The sequence below is a fragment of the Dermochelys coriacea genome, chromosome 4 (genome assembly GCF_009764565.3).
Source record: "Dermochelys coriacea isolate rDerCor1 chromosome 4, rDerCor1.pri.v4, whole genome shotgun sequence".
NCBI classification, from domain to species: Eukaryota; Metazoa; Chordata; order Testudines; family Dermochelyidae; genus Dermochelys; species Dermochelys coriacea.
In genome coordinates this window covers 99,350,126-99,372,807 of record NC_050071.1, presented here as the reverse complement: position 1 = coordinate 99,372,807, position 22,682 = coordinate 99,350,126, and the positions used below count along the sequence as shown (strand labels likewise).

At 39.0% G+C, this 22,682-nt stretch overlaps 1 protein-coding gene and 1 long non-coding RNA gene across 13 annotated transcripts in view; one reads left to right on the top strand and one right to left on the bottom strand.

Annotated features, from left to right (window-relative positions):
• NSUN7 (NOP2/Sun RNA methyltransferase family member 7) overlaps positions 1-22,682 on the top strand; it is a 64,029-nt gene that overhangs the window by 38,265 nt on the left and 3,082 nt on the right. For 11 of the 12 annotated variants that reach the window (XM_038400801.2, XM_038400805.2, XM_038400804.2 and 8 more), the window contains 6 exons: positions 1,319-1,502; positions 4,981-5,191; positions 7,468-7,611; positions 11,876-11,977; positions 14,796-14,913; positions 19,925-20,039. In XM_038400801.2, the coding sequence (XP_038256729.1) occupies positions 1,319-1,502; positions 4,981-5,191; positions 7,468-7,611; positions 11,876-11,977; positions 14,796-14,913; positions 19,925-20,039 (874 nt within the window). Of the gene's footprint in view, positions 1-1,318; positions 1,503-4,980; positions 5,192-7,467; positions 7,612-11,875; positions 11,978-14,795; positions 14,914-18,104; positions 18,367-19,924; positions 20,040-22,682 lie in introns of those variants that run through there. The other variant, XM_043513931.1, reaches the window with a different exon arrangement.
• Positions 18,088-19,932, bottom strand: LOC122460059. The gene is made up of 2 exons (XR_006281117.1): positions 18,582-19,932; positions 18,088-18,369 (listed from the first exon to the last, which is right to left on the bottom strand). It is a non-coding gene; the product is annotated as an uncharacterized LOC122460059 (long non-coding RNA).

Genomic DNA, 22,682 nt, shown 5'->3' with positions numbered 1-22,682 from the left:
CTACTCTGAAACCAGTAATCTTAAGTGTTACTTGTAACTGACAAGATGCTAGATGAAAAATAACAGCTTTTCTATTGTTTTTTTTTTTTTTTCCAATTTACTTATTCGATGCATTTGACAACTCCTTGAGTTTATCTGCACTGTGCTGGAATGCCGTGTTCCAGTGTGGGTAGTCAGACGTGCTAGTTCTGCTACAGCTATTGCACTAAAAATGAATATATAGTCAGGGTAGGTGCCTGAATATGTCCTCGGGGGTTCTGCGTTGGTTTTTACTCAGGCAGCTAGCCCAAGCTGCTGCCTGTGCTACCCTGACTACACTACTGTTTTTAGTATGCTATCTTGAGCAGAGCTAGCATGTCTGTCTGCATGTGCTCAGAAGCACTCTCCCAGCTGCAGCACAGATGTACCTTTTGCATATAGTCATCCACATTGTTTCCCCTGCATAGTCAGGTTCCCTAATTTATTTTTGTGGGTCTTGAACATAGCAATAAAGTGGAGGAAAAAATATTAAAACCAGAAATGGTATTTTAAAACCGCAAAAATCGGTAAAGGGCTTTGGGAGGGATGTATAGTACCTAGAACTACTTTTAATTGATTTTTTTAAAAAATTTTTTCTAGTTGACAGTGTTCCTTTAAATGCTTCTTTATACATATGTCAGTAAATAATACTAATTTTAGTATTTACTTCAGTACTAAAAGAACTGATGAAATGGATAACTTGACATTATTGTCACATCTTGTTTTCCTTACCAGTAATTTCTTCATAACCATCCTTACCTAAAATGTTCTGTCTTGTCTATTTTAGACTGACTGCTTCAGGGCAGAGAATGTGTCTTACTCTGAACGTGATTCTGCAACTTGTACTTGGGCGGAATACATGTTAGTTGACCTGACTAAAGATTTGCCATGTTGCGCCCTCTGTTTACAATGTACAGTGTAAATTTATGGCACTATATAAACAATAGTAGATTAAAACAAATGCACGACACTTAACTGCATGACTGTACCCTGGGTATTATGAATTACAAATTGCTTAATGTTCATTCATGCATTACCTTTTCACAAGAGGGAGATTCAGAGACTAAGCAACAAATTCACTGGTGATGTAAATGGATGCGAGTCCACTGTAGTCAGTTGAATTGCAACTTTTTACACCAGCAGTAAATTTGGTATGAAATGTCAAATCCTACCTCTGAGTTCTGTTTTTATGATATTTTTTTACGGCAAAAATCCAGATTTTCCAGGTTAATTTTTGGTTATTAACATTGTATGTTGGTGGTCAGGATTACTATGAGTTATGCATGTTATCTGTTAACAGCCCTGAAGACGTTTACGAAGAATTGAAAAAAGAGGGATTTACAAAAGTTGAATCTGTGTCAGATTTTGAAGGTTATACTTACTGTCTAGACAAACACTGCCATGATGTACTGGTTTTTCCTGCCTCTCTCAAAGCAGAAATACTTAATTTGGAACTTTTCACAGGTTACAAACTCATTTTACAGGTGAGCTAAATAAGTCTGGAGTGGGTCTCGTAATCTGATCTGCAAACTAAGATAATGCAGTACGTTATAGTCTGTTCAGACATTGCATGGTTTTAATTTTTTTTATGACTAAATAAATAACCAGGCACTAGCACTTCCTGCAAACTTCCTAGTTTAAGCAGGGTCTGAATGAGCTCTCCCCTGACAGCTGGTGCTGAACTTGGGGGGAAAAGACTTCAGGAACAGACAGTTTGTATAGTCATACCTACTCTGCCTAGGTACGCAGCACGATGGAGCTGCTTTGCCAAAATGATCACTTTTGTCTGGTGTTGGGTTACAGATCATTTCAGTAATGAGTGCAGAGGTAATTCAATGGTACTCTTATTGTGTAAGTAAAGGGCTGCAGAACTGAAATTAGCTTGCCCTGATTGAGGCAGTCACCCTAAACTAAACCTTACTCACCAAGCAGGGGGTAGGAATGCCAAATCTCAGTGGAAGATGGAGGTGGGAACAGGTGGTCCTACTTGGTGGTATGTGCTCTGCCCAAAAAGTCCTAGACACCATTTGACACCCCCCCCCCCAGTGTTTAAAGACAGAGCTAATGAGACTCAATTGAGAGTCGTTTCTGTTCAATGATTACTAGAGCTGAATCCCTGAGAAGGTCTATGGGGTAGGGACAGTGATGAAAGGAAAGACCATGCAAGGGCTGTACTGGCAATGAGGTTCCCTGCTACCCAGTGAAAGTACTAAAGACCTGTGTTAATTCGTGGAACCTCAGAACATGGCATCGCAGAAGTGGCATTAAGTGTCCAATAGTGACAGCATGCAACCAGCACAGCAAAGAAAAGCAGTAGCAGTATAGGATCAGCAGCAGAGAATAGCAGTGGATGCACTGGCAAACAGCCAGTTGCAGAGGCATCAAATGGCCACAGAGACATTGCTCCCTCCTTCCTTTCTGAACACCTCAACGAGCTCTTAGTTGTCACTAACAAAGGACAGCCAACTGTGAATGGGGTGCAGCAGAGGGAGAGAGCAATGGTGTGTTAAAGAGACATTTGTTTGTCAGATTTTCCCACTGTAAGGTGGGAAACTGAGGCAAAGAACACTGCCCAACACACATGGGGGAGTTGGTTTTTGCTTATGTCTGCATGCTTTTGAATGTGTTTGTGGTGTTGTCCCAAACTAATGCTTGGATCTCTTTTGTTATACACAGACTCAATGTTTGTGAATGGGGAAGTATTGTCTCTTAGAAGTTTCTGGGGTGGTCGTAAGTTTTTCCCAAATTACTGGGTGGGGACTTGAGCCGGTTCTGTTTTGTATTGTTAAGAGGAAATCCTAGATATTGAACCTAGCCCTTGTTGCTTCCGATTCCACCTGACAGAAGTATTATACTACAGATAATTTTTTTATAGTGAAGAGCTTAGGAAGCATTAAGATTCTCAACTGCAAATGTAACTCAAAGTGATAGCTCCAATGCAATCAGTATGATGTCTGAGTTGAGATTTTTATTATAAAACTTTTTTTAATAGAGACTATGGGTAAAATTTTCAAAAGCATAAGAGTCCCGTTTCTAAATGAGACAGGACCTTTTGTCTTTGAAAAAGGGATTTAAGCTCCTATGTCACTTAGGCACTTTTGAAAAAAAAATTCTCTAGTTGGTAAATAATGGTATCTTAATGTTTTTGACATCTCTGCAGCAGTTACATCCCTAGGCTGAGATAGTGGCTGCTCCCTCTCCATAATGCATGCATAGCAGTTCCTAGCCACTGAAGCTTCAGAAACTCCAGTGGCTTTTCCCCTGGTTTGCCCTCAGCATCAGCTCCATGCCAGCCTATTCAAAGCTGGTGCAGAGATCCCTACAACAGTACATAGATGATGTGAGGCCCCTATACAACAGCTCTGCTGCTATCCTGTTCCTGCACTAAATCAGCCTTTTTGTTTGAAATAGCAATAAGTACTTTATAAAAGTCCACATGATCAGATGCATGTGGGGGACCTTTTCCTTGGCTCTCCACAGCACCTAAGGCCTTAGTACTGAAGACTACAGGACCTATAGTCAAGATTTTCAAAAGTGATGAGTGACTTTGAATGCACAGCTTGAGAACCTTGAAAGGGCCTGCTCGCTAGTCACTTTTGAAAATCTTGGCTCTGTATTTATAACGCTCGTAAAGGCCGCATATGCTTATTAAATAAGACAGCTACAGAATTAGACTACCCTGTCTAAATGAGATACTGATGTTCAACTATAGTAATAGTCTGAGTCCCCTGACACATGGTCCTCTGACAAAAGTATCCAAAGCATGATCCTAATCTAAATGATTTTATCAGCAAAATAACTTCTCCTGGGAAAAATTCATCTCTGTTATTGATATGATGCAGATTAACGACGTTGTTCAACATCCAGAACAGATCTGCTCATTAGAACTTTGCAGATGCTATAATGGAGGCAATGAAACTCTTCTTCACCTCCTGCAAAGCTACTGTATAGGTTTATTTAAAATTGTTTGTCACAGGCAAATTCAGCACAACACTTGTAACATGTTCTCTACCTGTCTTCGTTCTAGCTTTATACTAGGCCATCAGTATACTGTAGTGATGTGAGGATTCACCTCTGAAAGGGGAAGCTTAGTGTACATTGCACTGATGATCAAATTTGAAAGAGGATTCTGATGTCATCCCAGGTCATTGCTAAAAAAGGCATATTGGGTGAACAGTACTATTTCCCAGAGTCATCAGAAAACAAGGTTCCCTTTGCCTCCATGACATATTAATAAAACAGGTCCTTTTCCACAGTAAAAGAGGTATGCCCCAACCTCAAATTGGACGAGGTAATGGTTGAGCTTGATGAGGGTGTACATCTTTGCCCACCTACCTCTGATTTTGAGATAATCTGTTTTTTCTTTTTGGAGGTCTTGTGAGGCTTTGCAGTCTTTTTGGGTTCAAATCTGTACAAGGAAGCTTTGTTGCCAAGAGCTTATGTTCCCTTTCAATCAAGGTTTACTCCATAGCTCTACTATTTGACTATGTGAGAGAATTTTCCCCCTAGAACTGTGTAAGACAGCCATGTGAACATCCTTGCATTTTTCTTTGTCATTGTAGACTTGATGTAGCAGCCTGACTTCAGGCATTTGAAATGGTTGAGTTCCCCCTTGCAAGGGATAACAGACATACCTTCTCCCGTTCTTCTGTGCCAACTGACAGCTCAACCTTTTTGTGTGTATTGGAGTTGGAATGATGATCTATCATTTTTTAAAATTTAGAATCAGTGAGATTTGTATTTTAGTCTTTAAATCTAAGCCATCCAGACTTCAACATAAAGATTTTTTTTTTTCTTTCTCCACTCATTGGTAAGAGGAACTGAACTCACCTGTCTAGTTGGAAAGAGTACAGTACTTGGAGTAACCAAATTAATCTGAAGCTAAAATTCAACAACCTAAATCTACCAATTATTAATTAGCCATATTTAATTATTTAACTGGCATCATGTACTATCTTTTAGGATAAGTCTCGCAGCCTCGCTGTACATTCTGTGAAGGCCTTATTGAACATGGATGGTGACATCATAGTAGCTCATACGGGTTCATGGCTGACTGCTGCCCACATGTCAGTGTTGTCAAATCAGAGCACATCCAAAGTATTTGTATGTGGTGTAAAATCACAGGCAAAGGAAGTTGAACTGAAGGAGCTGTTCACACGCATGGAATGTGGAAGTATGTGTTAAGCATTTATTTAATAATACAGTTGTTTCCAGATCCTAGGTAATTCTACCACATTTTAAAGCTTACTCTTTAGTTGAGCGAAAATGTTTTTAAAATGTTTCTGGTACAATATGTATTTAGAAAAAATCCTTCAGATATTTAAAAATGTCTGTCAGTATTCTCATTCAAGCACCATCAGGGCAGGGTTAGATACATATTTGTATTGTTTTTTTGTTTGTTTTTAAGGAATTAAGTCAATTAGAGGTTCCCATGCTCTGTCATAATCCCATGAAAAATTCTGTTGCTGCAACTGAAATTAAGTGACAAGTCTAGTAAATCCCGCTCCTCACCAATTTTATCAAATAAGAGTGAGGTTTTTTTTGTGTGGCAGGAGAGAGAGAGAGAGAGAGAGACTTGTACAGAAAATTCCCCGTTTGCACCCTCAAAGCCTCATTTCACAAGATCTCTCTTGAGGGATAAGAGGGATAGGACATTCCTTTTAGAGTCCAGTAACATTACCCCTAGATCACTTGAAAACTTTGGTGCAATGTGATGTACTGCCTGTAGTTGGAGTCTTTGCAATCTGGTGCTGCATCTCGTATGCTCTGCTCAGAGAGGCAATCTTAGCTATGTCTCTAAAAACCCCTATTGGGACTTAACCTAACCCCCCCAATACAGCTGCCTTGCAAGGCAGAGCCTCCTGCGAGGGTATACCTCTTAACACCTGGACTCTGAAAGGAGGGGCAGTGAGGAACAACACACCTTGAAATGAAGGACATCAAATATTTTACAGTTCAATTTTTTTTTTTAAAGTACAAGCATGCATGAGATTCCCAATTCTTAGTCAACTCTTCAGAGATTATACTTGGCCTGTACAGAGAAACACAAAATGCAACTGAAATAATGCTCAAAGCAGGCCACATGAGGAGAGAATTTCCATTTTTTCTTTTCCCCCTCCCTTTGTCTTGATTCTGTCCTCTGCTCCATTCTCTCTCCCTGCCTGTCTCCCCATCTATATCCTTCTGTCCCTTCTTCCAACTCCTTCCCTTCTCCTCTTCTCTCTCTGTCCATCTCTACTCTGTTTCAGGTGATAGTTGGCCCCTCCCTCCTCACACTCCCAGGTGCCATTAGTGCCTTTTTTCTCTCTCTCCTTTGCCTGTTGGCTTGTTTGGCCTAGCAAAGCAAAGGCTGAGAGGGGATATGATTACTCTCTATAAATATACATCATGGGGGCTGAAGAACTATTTAAGCTAAAGGACAGTGTTGGCACAAGAACAAATGGCTGTAAACTGGCCATGAACAACTTCAGGCTGGAAATGAGAACAGCTTCCCAATAGGAGTTGTGGGAGCAAACAGCTAAACTAGTTTTGAGAGAGAGAGCTGGACAAATTATGAGTGCGATTATATGAAGCAGTTCCTTGTGGGCAGCAGGACCCAGCAGTCCTGAGGGTCCTGTTTAGTGTTCCTAAATCTCACACTTCAGGGCTTTCAGCTGCTCACCTCAAGGAATCAGGAAGGGACATTAAACCCCCTCCCCTCCAAAGTATGCTGTGTAGGTGGTTTTTTTGTTTCTTTCCTTCCTCTGAAACATCAGAGATGGCAACAGCTAGAGATGGGACAGTGGATGAGGAGGGCTGAGATGGTACCAGGCATTCTCTCTCTCAGTTGCTTGGCTGGCTGGTTCTTGCTAACGTGCTCAAGATCTCACTGATCGCCATATATGGGGTTAGGATGGAATTTCCCCCACGTCATATTGGTGGTGACCTTGTGGTGTTTTCCTCTTCCTCTGCATCCTGGGTTGCTTCCCAGTATCATCTGGGTAACCTCGCTTAATCAAGTCCCTGCCATTGCGGGGGCCTCGGGCATTGGTGTCTCTCAGTCCGTCCTATTCTCTGCCTAAAGTTAAACATAATACTTCAGTCTCCTGAAACCTGTAAATCCTTGGTCTAATTTGAGTTGCTGGGTTCAGTGTGTGAGTGCTGGGTAGTATTTGTGGCCTATAGTAGGAAGACAGTCAGACTAGATAAGATGGTGGTTCATTGTGGCCTTAAATTATATGACACTGTTCCCTACAGGGGGCCCATCCAGGCCCTTGTAGAGATAATAGAATATGAAAAATCTAGTAACTTGTAAGTAACTGCATTTTAATGATAAGCATTCATATTTTAATGGTAGACACAAACTGTTTTAGGTAAAATTAGCATAATGCCAATGTGATTTTTGCTTTATTAGATTAAAATTTTACTGGATTGCTTTCATATTAAGCTCAGTGTTTCCTTGTTTCTCAGACATTGAGCTACTACATGAGGATTTTACTGATATTGAACCAACAGATCAAAGACTGCAAAAGGCTAAAGTTATTCTGCTGCTACCTCGGTGCTCAGGATTGGGTGTTAGTAATCCAATAGAATTTATTCTAAATGAACATGAAGGTAATTTTGATACTACAGTATAATTAACCAATTGTGTTTTTGTTTTCTTTTAAGTTTAACTTGTTAGTGTGGCAGGGACAATTTTGTTGTTTGTGCAATGTCTAAGACAAATGTCCTATTTCTTCACTTGGAGGCTACAGGCACTACAATGATACGAATAATAGTATTATTCAAATTCTCTCTTTAATTTCAGCTAACAAAAATATAGATTCTATGAATAATACTTTGAATACTCCTACATGTATAATTGCAAAATACCATATAAATACAATGGGACGGTTACCCAATTAAAATTGCAAAGACAGATGAATGCTGATTACTGGATGGGGGTCAAATCTGAAAATTAGGAATTGTGAAATTTTTGAATTGTGGAACTTCAGACTATCTTAATTTTGGATAATTAGAGTGCAAGATTAGTCATGAATTGCAAAGAGTCAGTTTCCAACAGCTGTGTTATCGTAGCTGCACTTCATACTGGCTAAATAAACGCCTCTAAAATGTCTCCTACTATATTTAGTACTTTGATAAATTAGGTAGAACAGCTACTCTATAGAGGTATGTTGTTTTCCTAAGCCATATATTTAAGATGTTTTAATGTTGGGTCAAAGTTTATCCCTAATTATAGAAACATAATTACTTTTAATATCCTGATTTTGTTTCAGTATTAATCTTGTTGTTTTACAATAATATATATACAGCATGTGACCAACAATTTTCACTTCGGGGTCAGTAATATACTCATTCCCCTCATTTCCTTAATAATAGGGATATGATTCTGTTACTATGGTCGCAATTGTCACAGAACTGTGAATTTTGACATTTATATGGACCCAGTTTGCTAGTTTGCTTTGATCTAGTCCTCTTTGAAAGGGGACTAGATCAAAGCAAACTGTTGATGCAGGACAGCAGGGTCCACATGAACAGTTCATTAGTTGGCTTTGATAAGCAGCTGCCTCCTCTTCCCCATCACCTCTACACTCCTGTCTGCGTTTTGCCCTTGCCCCTGCCTCCCTGGCCCTCCTTCAGATTTCTGCACCCACCCAACCACCCCTCGCTCCACTTCTGCATCTAAAACCCCATCTGCCTCCCCTAGCAACTCCTCTCCTCCAACTTCCACTAACTCCCCCCATCCCCACAGACCTCCCTCTCCCTAGTACAGAGCTCCTGAAAGGGACAGGGCTGTCTTTGCCCCCTCCCCCAATGTCCTCTGTGATGACAGCTCTCATTCTCCGCCCTGTTTCCTTAGCTCCCCTGATTCCTTACACACTCTCCTGGTACTGGGACCTGCTGCCCAGGCTTAGCACTTCATTGGCACATCCTAGGCTCTGACATCCCACTGTGGAGAAGGGCCTTCATCTAATCAGAAAGTGAAGGGCAGTGCCCCTTTGCTTGGCAGAAATTGGTTTAAGCCTATTGTGTCCCATCCTGACCATTCCTTCTCCAGCAATAGGCTGGGGAGAGAGAAGGGAGAGGCAGATTGGGGAAGCTGGTGAAAGAGAAGGGTTGAGGATCAGGCAGGTTGGGGGCAGAAGGGACTGGGAAGTAGAGGGCCCAGGAACCTGCAAGGGGGAAAGAAGGCAGAAAACGAGAGCTGTCACTGCAGGGAACCTGGGGGATGAAGAGGGTAGAGACCCAGTCCTGCCTTTCCTAGGAGCTCTGCACTGGGAAGAGGGGTCTGTGTGGTGGAGGGGAGTCGGAGTGGAAGGGCAGCCCTGTCCCCTCAATCCCCCATATAATTTGAGCACTGATTAACAGGTTGTTTGCTTTGATCTAATCTTGTTTCAAAGAAGACTAGATCAAAACAAACTAATGAAGGGTGAATATGCAGCAGCAGTGTCCACAAGGTTGCCATCCACTAAAGATAGGACAAGAAGTAATGGGCTTAATCTACAGCAAGGGAGATTTAGGTTAGATATTAGGAAAACCTTTCTAACTATAAGGTAGTTAAGCTCTGGAATAGGCTTTCAAGAGAGATTGTGGGGTACCCATCATTGGAAGTTTTAAAAAACAAGTTGGACAAACACCTGTCAGAGATGGTCTAGGTTTACTTGGTCCTGCCACAGCTCAGTGGGCTGGACTAGATGACTTCTCAAGGTCCCTTGCAGCCCTAAGTTTCTATGATACTATGACCAGAGCAGGAAATTACCTATTTTTTTACTGTGACTGTGCTTTGATAAAATCTTATCCCTATTTATTCAGGACATGGACATGAAAAAGAAACTTCTTTTCTTAACGAGTCCAGCTGGTATTGCACTTATGACATGAAGTGGAGAATTCATCTTTGTTTATTATATCAAAATTGGCTAGCTTACAAAAAATTATTAAAAGGAGGTTTACAACTTTTGAGATCAGCAGAAGGGCTGAATGAATAATTGATTTTTTGGTTCAAGGGCCAAACCAAAACACACTGAAACTGATTTCCCCCCCCTCACTGAAACTCAAAACCTAAACTTTGTTTAGGTTGAAGGTTTGGAATGTCAATTCATAACAACATTTTCTAAATGAAATGTCAAAACGTTTACTTCAAAAATGTCAAAACAAACTGTTCTGATACTTTCGAAAAATTTTTTGGCAGAAACTATTTGCCAAATTTGACTTGAATTTGCAAATAGTTTGTGTCCTGAAAAATGCATTTGTTGGCAAATTTACTATTCACTGAAATTTTTTTTCCTAGTACAAACTAGCAGAAGGGGGAAAAAAAATCTTAAATGAAACAGGAAACACTTAATTACATGACCACCCTAATTTAAAAAAAAAAAGCAATGAGAAATATAGGAAAACCTAATTGAACAATACTGTGTTTAAACAGAATCTGGGTTCTTTGAAGTACTTCATATTACTCATCAGATGGAATCAGCTAATATTTAAATCTGGACCTTATTCTGACAGATCATATGAAGTACCTAACTTTTAACATTTAGACTGTGACAAAAATAAAGGCTAGAAAACTCAGTATAATGTGTGAAGTGCTGCTGACAAATGAAGTTGCTCACATTTTTCAAACTCTTTTCTGATCTGCACTTAGGACCTCGCTGGTTACGTTCTCCTCCTGTTCTTCCTTCCAGTGGGAGAGTTCTTCATATTCCCCATTCAGTGGGGAATTACTAGCTCGGTGAATTACTAATACTTTTTGAAAGGGGACAGGGAACTAAGGAGTCAAAATTAATACAATTTGAAATTAAATATCTCCTAGCAGAAGTGAGGATTAAAACTTGCTTATGGGATGAGGAGGAATAGAAAAGAAGCCTAGAGGGGATGTAGACACATTTCAGTATAATAGAGTGCTTTCTGTTTCTGTTAGCTCAATAATAACCATTTGGTGGGATATGAAATCTTCAACTTTGAGTTTACTTAGTTGAGGTTATTACCTCAGACAGGGAGTACTTTCAGATTTAAATATATCCTAATTTTTGTCTGTGGGTTTGGATTTTTTCAGTTCATTTTCAATTTTTTACTTTTCACAATGTGTATGTCACAATACGTCACTACATTTGCGACAAAACAAAATATGGTGATGCTTAACTGTGACTAAAGAATTTCATTATTTTTTCAGACTTTTTGGTTCAGGGCCAATCTTTGTGGCACAAGATCCCTCTTTAGTGGGAGTTAAGGGTGTGCTCAGTGTTTTGCTGGATTCAATGTATAATGAGAGAGACATTTAACCAGAGAAGCCAAACAAATGAAAAGATTTTTTGCTTCGTTCTGATTTGCATTTGAAAATTCAAGATGTCCAAGAAGGAAACAAGCATTGTGGTAATGCTCTTGATTCTACAGGATTCAAAAACCAGTTAGAAATCTCTAAGAATAGTTTCAAGTTAATTAAATAGGTTTATGAAGTTGAGCATTATTCTAATTGAGCTTTCACTGTATGTTGTCTATTTCACAAAAGAAATATGTCACAAATAAAACACTTGTTTCAAGATTTAAGATATTGTCAAGCATTTGATTTTCAGTTGACCATATCCTCTTATGGACTAAATGTTTAAGTGATTTAAGTGGATTTACTGTATAAAATCTTCTTTAAATACTGAGAAATAACATAGGTAGTAACATTTTAAATATAAAGTGAATAACTAGGAGGGAAAAAGTAATCAGATAGCCACCCTTGCACTTTGCAGTTCATGTGATCTGTTTTCACTACATCAACAGTAATCAGGTCTGTTAATAGAGAATTTTCAGTGAAAACAAATTGATTATAAAATTTGAACATGAGATTTAAATGTAAAAATGAATTTGACTATTGTTTTAACAACTTTACATTCAGATGCAGGATTGCTGAGAGACCTTTCTCAAGGATCTGTAGCTGAAAATAAACTCCATATTCTTGCTGAGAGGCAGCTTCAGGAGTTAATGCATGCAATGCGATGTAAGTCTGTTTTCTCTCAAGTTTGTGAAAACATGACCATAATTTGATTCAGTGTATTACAAAAATAGGCATTTCTTACTTTAAATCTTCAACAGTAAATGTATACCATGTCCTCAAAGTAATGTCCACCTCATATAGTCTACTGTGAATAAATTTATTACCTCAGTTTCCTTCTCTCAACATTGGTACTAAGTCCTTCCTCCTTACCTGTTTCAAGCGCCGATGTTAAAGAAGAACGTAAAAGCTGCTAAAGCAGCCAGTAAGATTAGGATCCTTTCCCTGTTACCAGCTGCAGTAGTAAAGTGACATATAATTATAGGATAAAATTTTCAAAGGCACTTAATTCCCTGTGACTTTCAATGGGACTTAAATGCTTTTGAAAAAGCATTACTTGCAATAACTAAAGTAGTAAATAAAAATGATGAAGCCCCAGATCTTGAAGTATTTAGGCATCTAACTCCCATTGAAATCAGTGTGACTTAGGTGCCTCAAATGCCTTTGAGGATCTGGGCCAAAGAATCAAGAGCAACTAAAAAAGGCTCAGAAGTTGGTAAACAGAAGCATATGTTGTATGTAGCAGTTTACTGCTTCCCCACAGTAGTGTGGCAATCCTGTAGACATTTAGGCATGGAAATAACTTTTTAAGTACAATGAGACTAGTCATGTGAGGAAAGTTACATACACAAGAAGTGTTTGCAGGATCAGGCTATTACTGCATGCACAGAGTAATGAGGGCACTGTAGATCTGAAGGATATGGAAATATTCAAACTTTGGAAAAATATCCAAAACATTATTTAGTTGGAGGAAAGGTCTCCTGAAGCAGAAGAGCCCTAGGGATGAACTTCAGGGCAGGGACCATTTTTTTGTTCTTCATTCATACAGTGCGTAGCACAATGGGGCCGTGCCCATGACTAGGGCCTATGCTACAGGGACTATAGCAGTGTAGCTGCAGGGCCGTGGCTATGCCAGCATAACCCTATAGTGTTAGATGCAGCCTATGGGGATAGAAAGAGTTTTTCTGTTGCTGTAAGAACACCACCGCCCCATGTGATGGTAGCTAAGTTGATGGAATTATTCTTCCATCGATCTAACTGTGTTTACACCAGGGGTTAGGTCAGCATAGCAATGGTGCTCTGGAGTGTAGTTTTTTTCACATCCCGGAGCACTGTAGCTATGTCCACCTAAACTGTAAATGTAGCCTGAGCATAGGGCTCCTAGGTGCCATGGTAGTACAAATAATAAACAGTAATAATTAACCACACATTAAGAGTGCATTTGAAGTGTGATACAGCAGCCATGGTTTTTGTGGTATACGTGCCGAGACATTGCATGTCTGTCTCTGTTTGTTGCTCTGGTGCAACAGCACCTGGAAGAGACTTCAATTCATGGGATCTATAATGCCCAGAAACATGAATTGGAGGTTCAGAGAAGAAAAACAAAGAGTGTAGAGAGACAGATTCACATGGAACAACTTAGAAGGACTAAATATGTACAGTTTGGCCAATGTGATGGCTAAGGAAGAACTAAGGCCCAAATCCTGGTACCTGCTTCAGCTGCTTTGTGCCAATCTGGCAGCAGAAAGATGACCATTGACAAAGATTCCCCTAGACAGCCAGGGATTTCTCAAAGTGGCAGAGGGTCATTCTAGCACTACCTGCACTTCCACCCTTCCTGTCCCCGTGGCAGGAGGCATGAACAGGGGATCCCTATGTTCTAGTGTTCCCCAGACTAGCCTTTAGGGGCTGCTGATCGCAAGCCCATAGTATAACAGCTTTGAGGCTACAGTCATTATGTTGGGAACTTGCCTGGAGGCTTAGTCATGGCCCCAGGATTGGGAAGTGGATTACAGTAGAACCTCAGAGTTACAATCACCAGAGTTACCAACTGCTTGGTCAACCACACACCTCATTTGGAACCAATCAGACAGCAGAGCTGCGCCATGCCCCCCCTCCTCCCCCAAAAGCAAATTCTGTACAGTACAGTGCTGTGTTAAATGTAAACTACTAAAAAAAGGAAAGTTTTTAAAAAAAAATTGACAAGATAAGGAAACTGTTTCTGTGCTTGTTTTATTTAAATTAAGATGGTTAAAAGTAGCAATTTTCTTCTGCATAGTAAAGTTTCAAAGCTGTAATAAGTGAATGTTCAGTTGTAAATTTTTTGAAAGAGCAACCATAATGTTTTGTTCAGAGTTGCAAACATTTCAGAGCTATGAGCAACCTCCATTCCCAAAGCGTTCGTAACTCTGAGGTTCTACTGTAATTCCCTCTTTGATCTATCCCATTTTCCCCTCACCCCTCTGTTCTTAGTAGCATGAGCACAGCTCACACACAGGCCTGGATTTGTGCCCAAGTCTGCAAATATTTAAAATACATTTAAATAAAAAAGCACTGGACAGAAATTATTTAGGTTGGCACATGTGGGTATTACTATATGTAATAGGATGACATTTGAAAAGGAAAAATGTAATCTCAATAACAATAAAAACTTCCTGGAAATGAAATGTATTAGAATGTGGCATAGCTGGAAAATGTGCTGGCAACTCTGTTGCTTTGAAAATTGAAAATACATTGGACAGATTACTAGAAATGTACTAACTTGCCTGTGGGGAGAGATTTGGAAAGGATGATTTAATATCATCTGATCTGATCATTCACTGAATATTTCTGCATATTCACTATTCATTTGATAACTTTCCAATGATTTTATAACAATTGAAACAGAAGTATGTTTTAAAATATCTTATATTTTTGAATTTGAAATTACTTTCCTTATTCCAAAAATGGTAAACTAGAAAAATGTTTTGTTGCATGTTTATAGTTAATAAAGTGCAAGCCATTGTCTACTGCACTTGTTCAGTTTATCCAGAAGAAAATGATGAAGTATTGAACAAAGCACTGGAATCTGGAGTGGAAGGAAGTAAAGCACAGCCTTATAGGTAAGGAATAAATAGTCCTGTCTGAGGAATACTAAAAAACATAGAAAGGCATTAGTTACTTTTTTCCATTTTTAACTTTGCTCAGTTGTGTTGGCTGAGTATTTACCATAGATGTCTATTGTATGGACCTATGAAGATTATTTCTTAAATCTAAATGATGAGTAATTTAAGTAAAGGTGGCTTCTGCTGTCGTCTTTCTCTCTTAAAATCATAAATAATATAACTCTATCTGTTCTCTATAAGTAAGCATTCCAATTTATGTGGCAGTCACGTTTAATGAACTTGCGTCTTAGCTAGGAAGCCAAGTTGATTTTTATCTTCCAAGATGTCCATTTCAAAATATAGGACCCAGTTGTCTGGTCTGCTTCCATGAGGCTCGGAAGCAACCAGGCTTCTGCAGATGTCCTGAGATCCCCAAAGCTCATAAGACTCCTGAAGGCTTAGGGCGCTGATTTCCTTTTCCTGTCTCAAGGACATAGTGAGACACTCTGACTCCTGCTCCCTGATAGGATGATTCAAAGGAAAACAGTCTAAATTCTATCCTCTCCATAGGTGAGATTTGAACACATACAGTATATTAGTTAAAATGTAGTAGTTGTGAATTCCATTTTTTGATTTTGTGTATTGTAAATCAGCTTCAGAGCATGGTTTCAAACGTTACCCTTACTTTTACTCTAGCAAATCTATTACAATCCTTACTAATCATCTACCTTATTCTATATAGTGTCCAATGAAAAGGAGTAGATCTGCTGACAAGAGTTGTCCTTGGTTTAATCCCAAAGTTGTGTATTGTATGTTGTATGTATGGGTAGTCTAACACCAGTTTAGAGGTGAGACCAGGAAAAGTGCCAAATACTGTATATGATTTAGTAGATTTCTTTTTAGTAATCCAAAAAGTTGGCAAAAAATTGTACAATTTGTTGTTCACACTTAGACCAAATGTTGGCCATATTTTAGCTAGGATTTTTACCCCTCAGAATCATGCTTCTATCCTAAACCATGACCTCTCAATTTCCTTTGCATCATGGCAATGTTTAGTATTTTTCTGCCACCTGCCCTTCCTTCTGGTGATGTGGAAGTGCAAAGTGTGTTGCTTCCAGATTGCTGATCTGATTGCACAGTGACTCTCTGATCAGCATTCTGGCAGAGTGGGGAGTAGAGTATTACTGGAATGGATATGATGTGGTACTGGACTGGTGATATAGGAGTACTGTACTCACTACCAACAGGAGCAGGGAGAAAACTAGGCTAAACTGAATCAGGTTTGAGACCAGGGAACTTAGGCATAGACTTGTCAGAGAGTAATTAGAAGATCAAACAGCAAAGAAAAAATAGCTTAACACCACAAAGCAATTATTTTTTAAAAATGAGAGTTGCTATCAGTGTGTAAAGTCATCCAAGTTACACAGGTTCAAACCCTGCCGTCTTTGGAAAAAAATGCCCAGTTTCCAGATATGCATGCAGACTCTTAAAATAGGTTTTTTCTTGCTATCTCAACACTAATGTGGGCTTTAGATATTGCTGCAGTCAGTGCTCAGAAGTTGTACTAACATTGTTTATTTCACATGTAGTATTTTACTTTGTTTACATACACCGAAAGCATACAAAAGGATTGCAAAGCCCTTTACAAACCAAAACACTTTTGGCACCACTCTAGTTCACTGCATTGGAATTGAGAGTAGGAATAATCGTATGCATACCCTGCTGCACAGAAAGTGCGGAAGGAGAAATTTTGGCCAAGGATGTTGGGGCAAGTTTCCACTTAGTGTCACGGAATCTTTAATGTCCATACATAGGTGAGAGGACCTGTGTTTTAAAGTCTTTTCTGAGACTCTCCATAGAAAAATGTCATGAAACTCTAAGGATGAATCCAGGCTCAGTCAGCTCTCCTGGATTTTGGAGCTGTTTTTTGAAGGAGTCTAGGTATTTCAAATGGAGGTTTAGAACACAAACTATCCTTTCCAGCTACCATAATGGTTAAAAAGATTTCTGTACCCACTTGTGAATTGAAGGAGTAAATCACAATACAGAAATGTAAATAATTACAGTAATTATTTTTGTTTTGTATATAAATGCAAATACAAAACTTGCCCTAGGAGAAAAGGCAGGGGATGCTACTTTGCCAGAGGCGAATGAAAATGATTCCATATTTCCACCCTTGATCATCTAGGCACTCTCCAAGAGCCTCTTGACAGCGGCCATACATATAGTATTAGAAAACGTGTTAAGTAGCAAAATGTACAGTAGTACTTAGGATTCAGTTTAGACAGGGCCCATAGTGATTGAAATTGTTAGCTAAACATGGCCAACCCTAGCGTAGATGACTTTAACACAGCCATCCTTGTCCGAGTATTTTACAACATATTAATTAAGACATGTTAGAACATAATACATTTTCCCGTTGTAAAAATGTCCCCCGTGAAAGGGAGCCCATATACAACTATTCCACATTAGTAGCCAAAGGTTCAATGTCAAAAAACCTATGGACCAAAAACCAACATGGGCCTCAAGACTTTAGATTGTTTTTGTTCCTTTGGGATTTGAAGAGCTATAAAGTCCTGCCACTTCTTGTCTGCAAAGTGGGAAAAAGAGGGACTTTGAAACCCAGCAGTCTTTTGAATCACCTTGGACACGTACAGCCGTAACAGTGTTCATTGCTATAAAGCAGTATTGTGGCAAATCTTCAAAAGGAGACCTAAGTGTCAGAAAAAACAAACTCACTCTGATAATTCTTTCCCTAAAATATTCTGGAACCCATTACACCAGCCAAAAGAAAAGTGTTTTACACAAGTTTAAGGTGCTTCCTAATACTAAGAAAGCAAGGGGCAGATAAAACTCACCTTGGATATCACACACCTAACTACTTTATAATTAAGAAAAATTCAAAATACTGACTCTGGAAACACTGCTTCCTTTATTGGAAGAAGGAAAATATTATATCCTGAGGACCTTATAGGTAACTATATTTTGCATGTTTTAATGCATAGTTATGAACTCCTAGTAATTTGCATGAGCAAAGTAATAATGGCATAGCTTAAATAAAATATATACTATGATTGTTTTCATAAATTGGAAAAGTTTTCAAACCCAAATGTATTAAAATGTATTATTCATGACCATTTTCTTGAGCTGTTTTCCTTGAGAAATAGTGACTCTAATAATTTTTTTTTTTTAAATACACACTTTCAAAGAGTGCAGAATTCATCAAGAAATTCTGCTGCAGAACTGCCAACTCCTATGATCAGATGGGAGAGAACTTGCGGCTGGAGGGGAACAGGCTATAATAATTTAACAGTCCAATATCTGTGCTGTTGCTAAATCTACTCTGATCTTGTCTATGCTGAGGAGCAAAATACTCTCTCCTTTTGGAAAATTTGCACAGAGAACAAAAGTGAAAGGAAGAGTTGCAAAGATTTCTGGTTAGGGAAGATCATTGATCTAGAGACAGTGACTTTACTCAAAAAAAAAAAAAAAAAAAGGAGTACTTGTGGCACCTTAGAGACTAACACATTTATTAGAGCATAAGCTTTCGTGAGCTACAGCTCACTTCATCGGATGCGCTCACGAAAGCTTATGCTCAAATAAATGTGTTAGTCTCTAAGGTGCCACAAGTACTCCTTTTCTTTTTGCGAATACAGACTAACACGGCTGCTACTCTGAAACCTGACTCTACTCAGTATTTGATTTCCTCTTAAACAAAAGATTCAAGGGTTCATGAAACCACTAGTTCAGAAAGTGCCATAGGTTTGATTCTCTGGTCTGTTATATCTGTCAGTGTCCTCCAGCAAGTAGACTTCAACCTGGCAGATATGGGTGCCTAGGGAGTCCCTCAGTGAGGCTTTCCTTCAGATTGCTCTGTTTTGTGGTGGGACTCTGGGCCAGCATGTGCTCACCTTAGGACTGAATTGTTGGAAAGGTGATATACCTGTCTCCTCTGTGCTCTTGACTCGCTCTGAGCAGCATGCAGAATCTGAACCCATGTTTCCTTTTAGGGTGTGCTTTGTGACCATTTGTTTTCAGATGAAGACTCTTAAGTAGTTGGTGTATTTCCATTTTTGGCTCTTCAGAGACTACTATGCCAAGTTTAGGTTAGCTTCAGCATATGTAGCACAATTATTCAGTTTCTCTCAGTTAATATGTTATAGGGAGTTCCAGTGGTATTACTTTTGTTAGATCTACCATGCCCACCTTAAGCATTATTCAAAGGTACATGTATTGGAGAATTGATTCCATATATTCTTTGGTATCAAATCCAGTGCTCTGTACTGAAGTGCTTTTCCTTAGATGATCACCGGTTGGAGAAGCCCATGGCACAGGTGAGGAGGAGGAGGAGGTGGTACAAAGGTGGCTTTTGGTCCAGTAGACCAGCCTCATACCACGGTGTAAGTTTGAGCAGTCTAATGGCTGCTCTAATTTACACTGGCTGCCAATGGTCCTGGAATCTGCAAGGAGAAAGTTGACATAGGAGTCAGTATACCACTGTCTCTATATTCTATGCAGCTATTTCAAAGCAGCTTAATGAACCTGAGGATCAGGGTCTAGATTTTAAATTTTTTAGTTTTTAAATGTTCTTGCTACACATGCAAGGAGATTTTTATAACATATAATTTGATATTGTCCCATTAACAAAGAAAAATATATTTAATACATTTGAATTAATGTGTCTGTATTAATACAGATCAACATCTTCACTGTCTTGATATACTCAAAGCACGAGATTTGTTTAATAATCTGACCTAATTTCAGTGAATTTATGAAAATGTGATAGTGAACATTCAAAAGTTTTATTTCAGCACAGGTTTGTTGTTGGTAAAGACAATATAAATTATTTAAAATTCTATCAGTAAATTTTTGTTTTAATCATAATTATATTTTTAAATGAGTAATAGGGTGTCTAAAATGTAATGCATGTCAGTAAGAAAAGTTTGTCTGTGTGCTGTACTCAGCTGATTTTTAGTTTCCTTATTTATTTACATTTTAAAATTGCAAGTCTTGTTTGTAATATTTACAGACTTAGTCCTTCTCTGTGGTGCAACTCAGAAATAGAGGGCCCTTCTGATATTTTTTTCAAAATGGAACCTTCAGAGATTTCCAATTGCTGTTTTTTAGCTGTTCTAGCAAGACAGGTAAGCCATAAAAAATATGCATTGGGAAAAGTACTTGTTTAAGACGTATATATGATTTTCTCTTTGTTTTTTAAATATAATTTAAAAATGAATAGAAGGGAACGTTCATAAATTACCTGATTTCACCATAATCATACAGACAGGACAGTGGACTTGTCTCTGAGCATTGGTTGCACTGTACTAGGCAAAAGATTGCTTGTTTCTTCAATCAGTGCAACAATTTTTCTAGAGGCAAGTGCAACTGAAAGATCCAGCTTCTGAAATTGCACTATGCTAAGATAGAAGGGATGTGCTGGAAAGCTCACAAGCTTTCTATTCAGTGTTTATGTATCAAAGAGGTGGGTCTGTGTGACAAATGAAATCTATTGTACTGCTTGATCCAGTTTTTAACTGTCACATTTTAGGGAGGATTGGGTTGGTATGCAGTTACCATCTTCTTTCCCTATGACCTTACTTCCCTGTTACCATGGTATGTTTAACGTGCTGATTTGAAACTGGTGTTAAGCAGAGAGGCTGTTAAGGCAATCATTCTGTTCTGCCTGTATACATCAATCCCAGCAGAGATCACAGCACTGCTATATATATGTTGCCAAGACTCACTAGTATTGAAGCAGATGAATCTTCTCCCACTACGTGACCATGGAGTAAAAAGTAAAAAGTTTCCAGTGAGGACTGAATCCCCAAGATAGTTGAACAGTTTTTAAGAAAGTATTTACTGTAATTTGTTTTACATGGATATGTTTTGATGCTTCAAGTAGAATCTTTTGAATGGTGTCTACAGTACAAAATATATTTTACTACTCATTTACACACAGTCACTGTCTCCAACTCTAGATTTCTTTGCCAAGAAAATGAAGGAGCTTGCTTTGATGAACTGTTCAAAAGTTTTATCCTTCCGAATATTTTTTTCATTTGAAATTTAAAATTTTTTTTTCTAATTGAATATTTTTGTATCTAGAAATATGCCTTTGTTTCAAATGACACATTTGAGGTAAAGGCTCTCCTTCCAAAACAAATGCACACTAGTATATGAACCTGATAAAAATCCACAATACAGCTTCTACTAAAACAGAACATGCTGTAGATACATTCTATATTGTAATTAAGCTAAAAGTAATTTCCAGCTTACATCCCACTCCCGCATTGTGACTTATCCTGGGATAAGATTGGCATAATAAGCACTACATGTAGTGTTTGCTGTCTCAGGCTTTTAAATTGTTTAAAGAATGGTTGGCCTCATGCTAGTGCTTTGTTTACATCAATGCAGTGCTCCCCTAGGCTGGAAAAATGATGACCACAACTGACACCTTTAAGGTGGCTTGTAAGTGGGGAAAACTTGTCATTTCTCTTTTCTTGGGGGATAAAATACTCAAGATTATTAATTGTGGAAGTTAAATATAAGATTGATTTGATCAGTCAGTCTATTTTCCTACAAATTATGACAACACCATGGGTGGTGAGCAGCTTCTCTCTCTTGGGATGATAGATATGTCAAAGAGTTCCATTACGGCAAGAGAATTCCAAAGGGAAAAGCCTGTTGAATCATCTAGTATAACTTCCTGCCAGTGCAGAATCCCCCCATTCAAATACATCATTAATCAAATTTTAGATTATGCCACAGATGGAGCTCCCACCATTTGTCTGAGGGAGACTGCTAGACAGACAGACTAATAGGCTGAAACATCTCACAGTGAACTCTTAAGTATTTTGGTCCTCAGTTTCCTTCCCAGCCCTGGTGTGTTTCTAACCGTGTATCTATCTTTACAGTTTAATTCATATCTTAAAGAATTTAATAGTGGGCAAACTTCCTAGTAATACTTTTTACAATATATATTTCACCCAAAGATCTAAGTGCTTTGCAAACAATTAATTTGGTGTTCATAAATGGTGATGCATTTTTCTCTTTATACACATAGGTGGAATATAGGCCTAGATTCGCAAAAGGGCATAGGAGCTTAACTGCCAATTTTAGGTGCCAAAATCCCAGTTGCCCCTGTATGTACCTAAATTCACTCAATACCTAAATATTTTCAGTAAAAGTTCCTGATCACCCCTGTTTCTGCCTCTGCACATGCACCCACCAGAACCATGCCTTGTGTCCAGATCCCTAAGCCCCCAGCGTAGTGCACAAACTGGGCAAGATAGGCATTCTTCTGCTGAAATGGCCTGGGGGCTAAGGTGGGAACAAATGAGTGTTTCATTATTTAACCACAGCGTGGAATAGTTTCAACATGAGCCTGGTAGTTGGAGCACTCGGGGAGGTGGGAGATCCAATCCCCCTGCTCCACTGATTTCTTTTTAAATTATACAGCCACAGTGGAACAGCTGCAGCAGGCGAGAGAGAGAGCCCCACATCAGAATGGCTTATAGCCCGCTCCTTAAGGCACTCACCTGAGAGGTGGCATACCCCAGTTCAAATCCCTTCTCTTGCTTAGGTAGAAGGGGAGGGTTTCAGATCCCAAGTGAGTACTCTAGCCTCTGGGCTAAAAGTTATGAGGGAAGTGGTGGCTTTTCTCCTGTTCTTGCTAAGGAGGAGGCCTGCTCTCAGCTTGGTGTCTCCCAGGGGGTTAGCTCAGGCAAGGAGCCACCTAGCCTGCAGTCTTTTGTGACTCTCATTCTCTCACCCCCTTCATTGTATTGGGA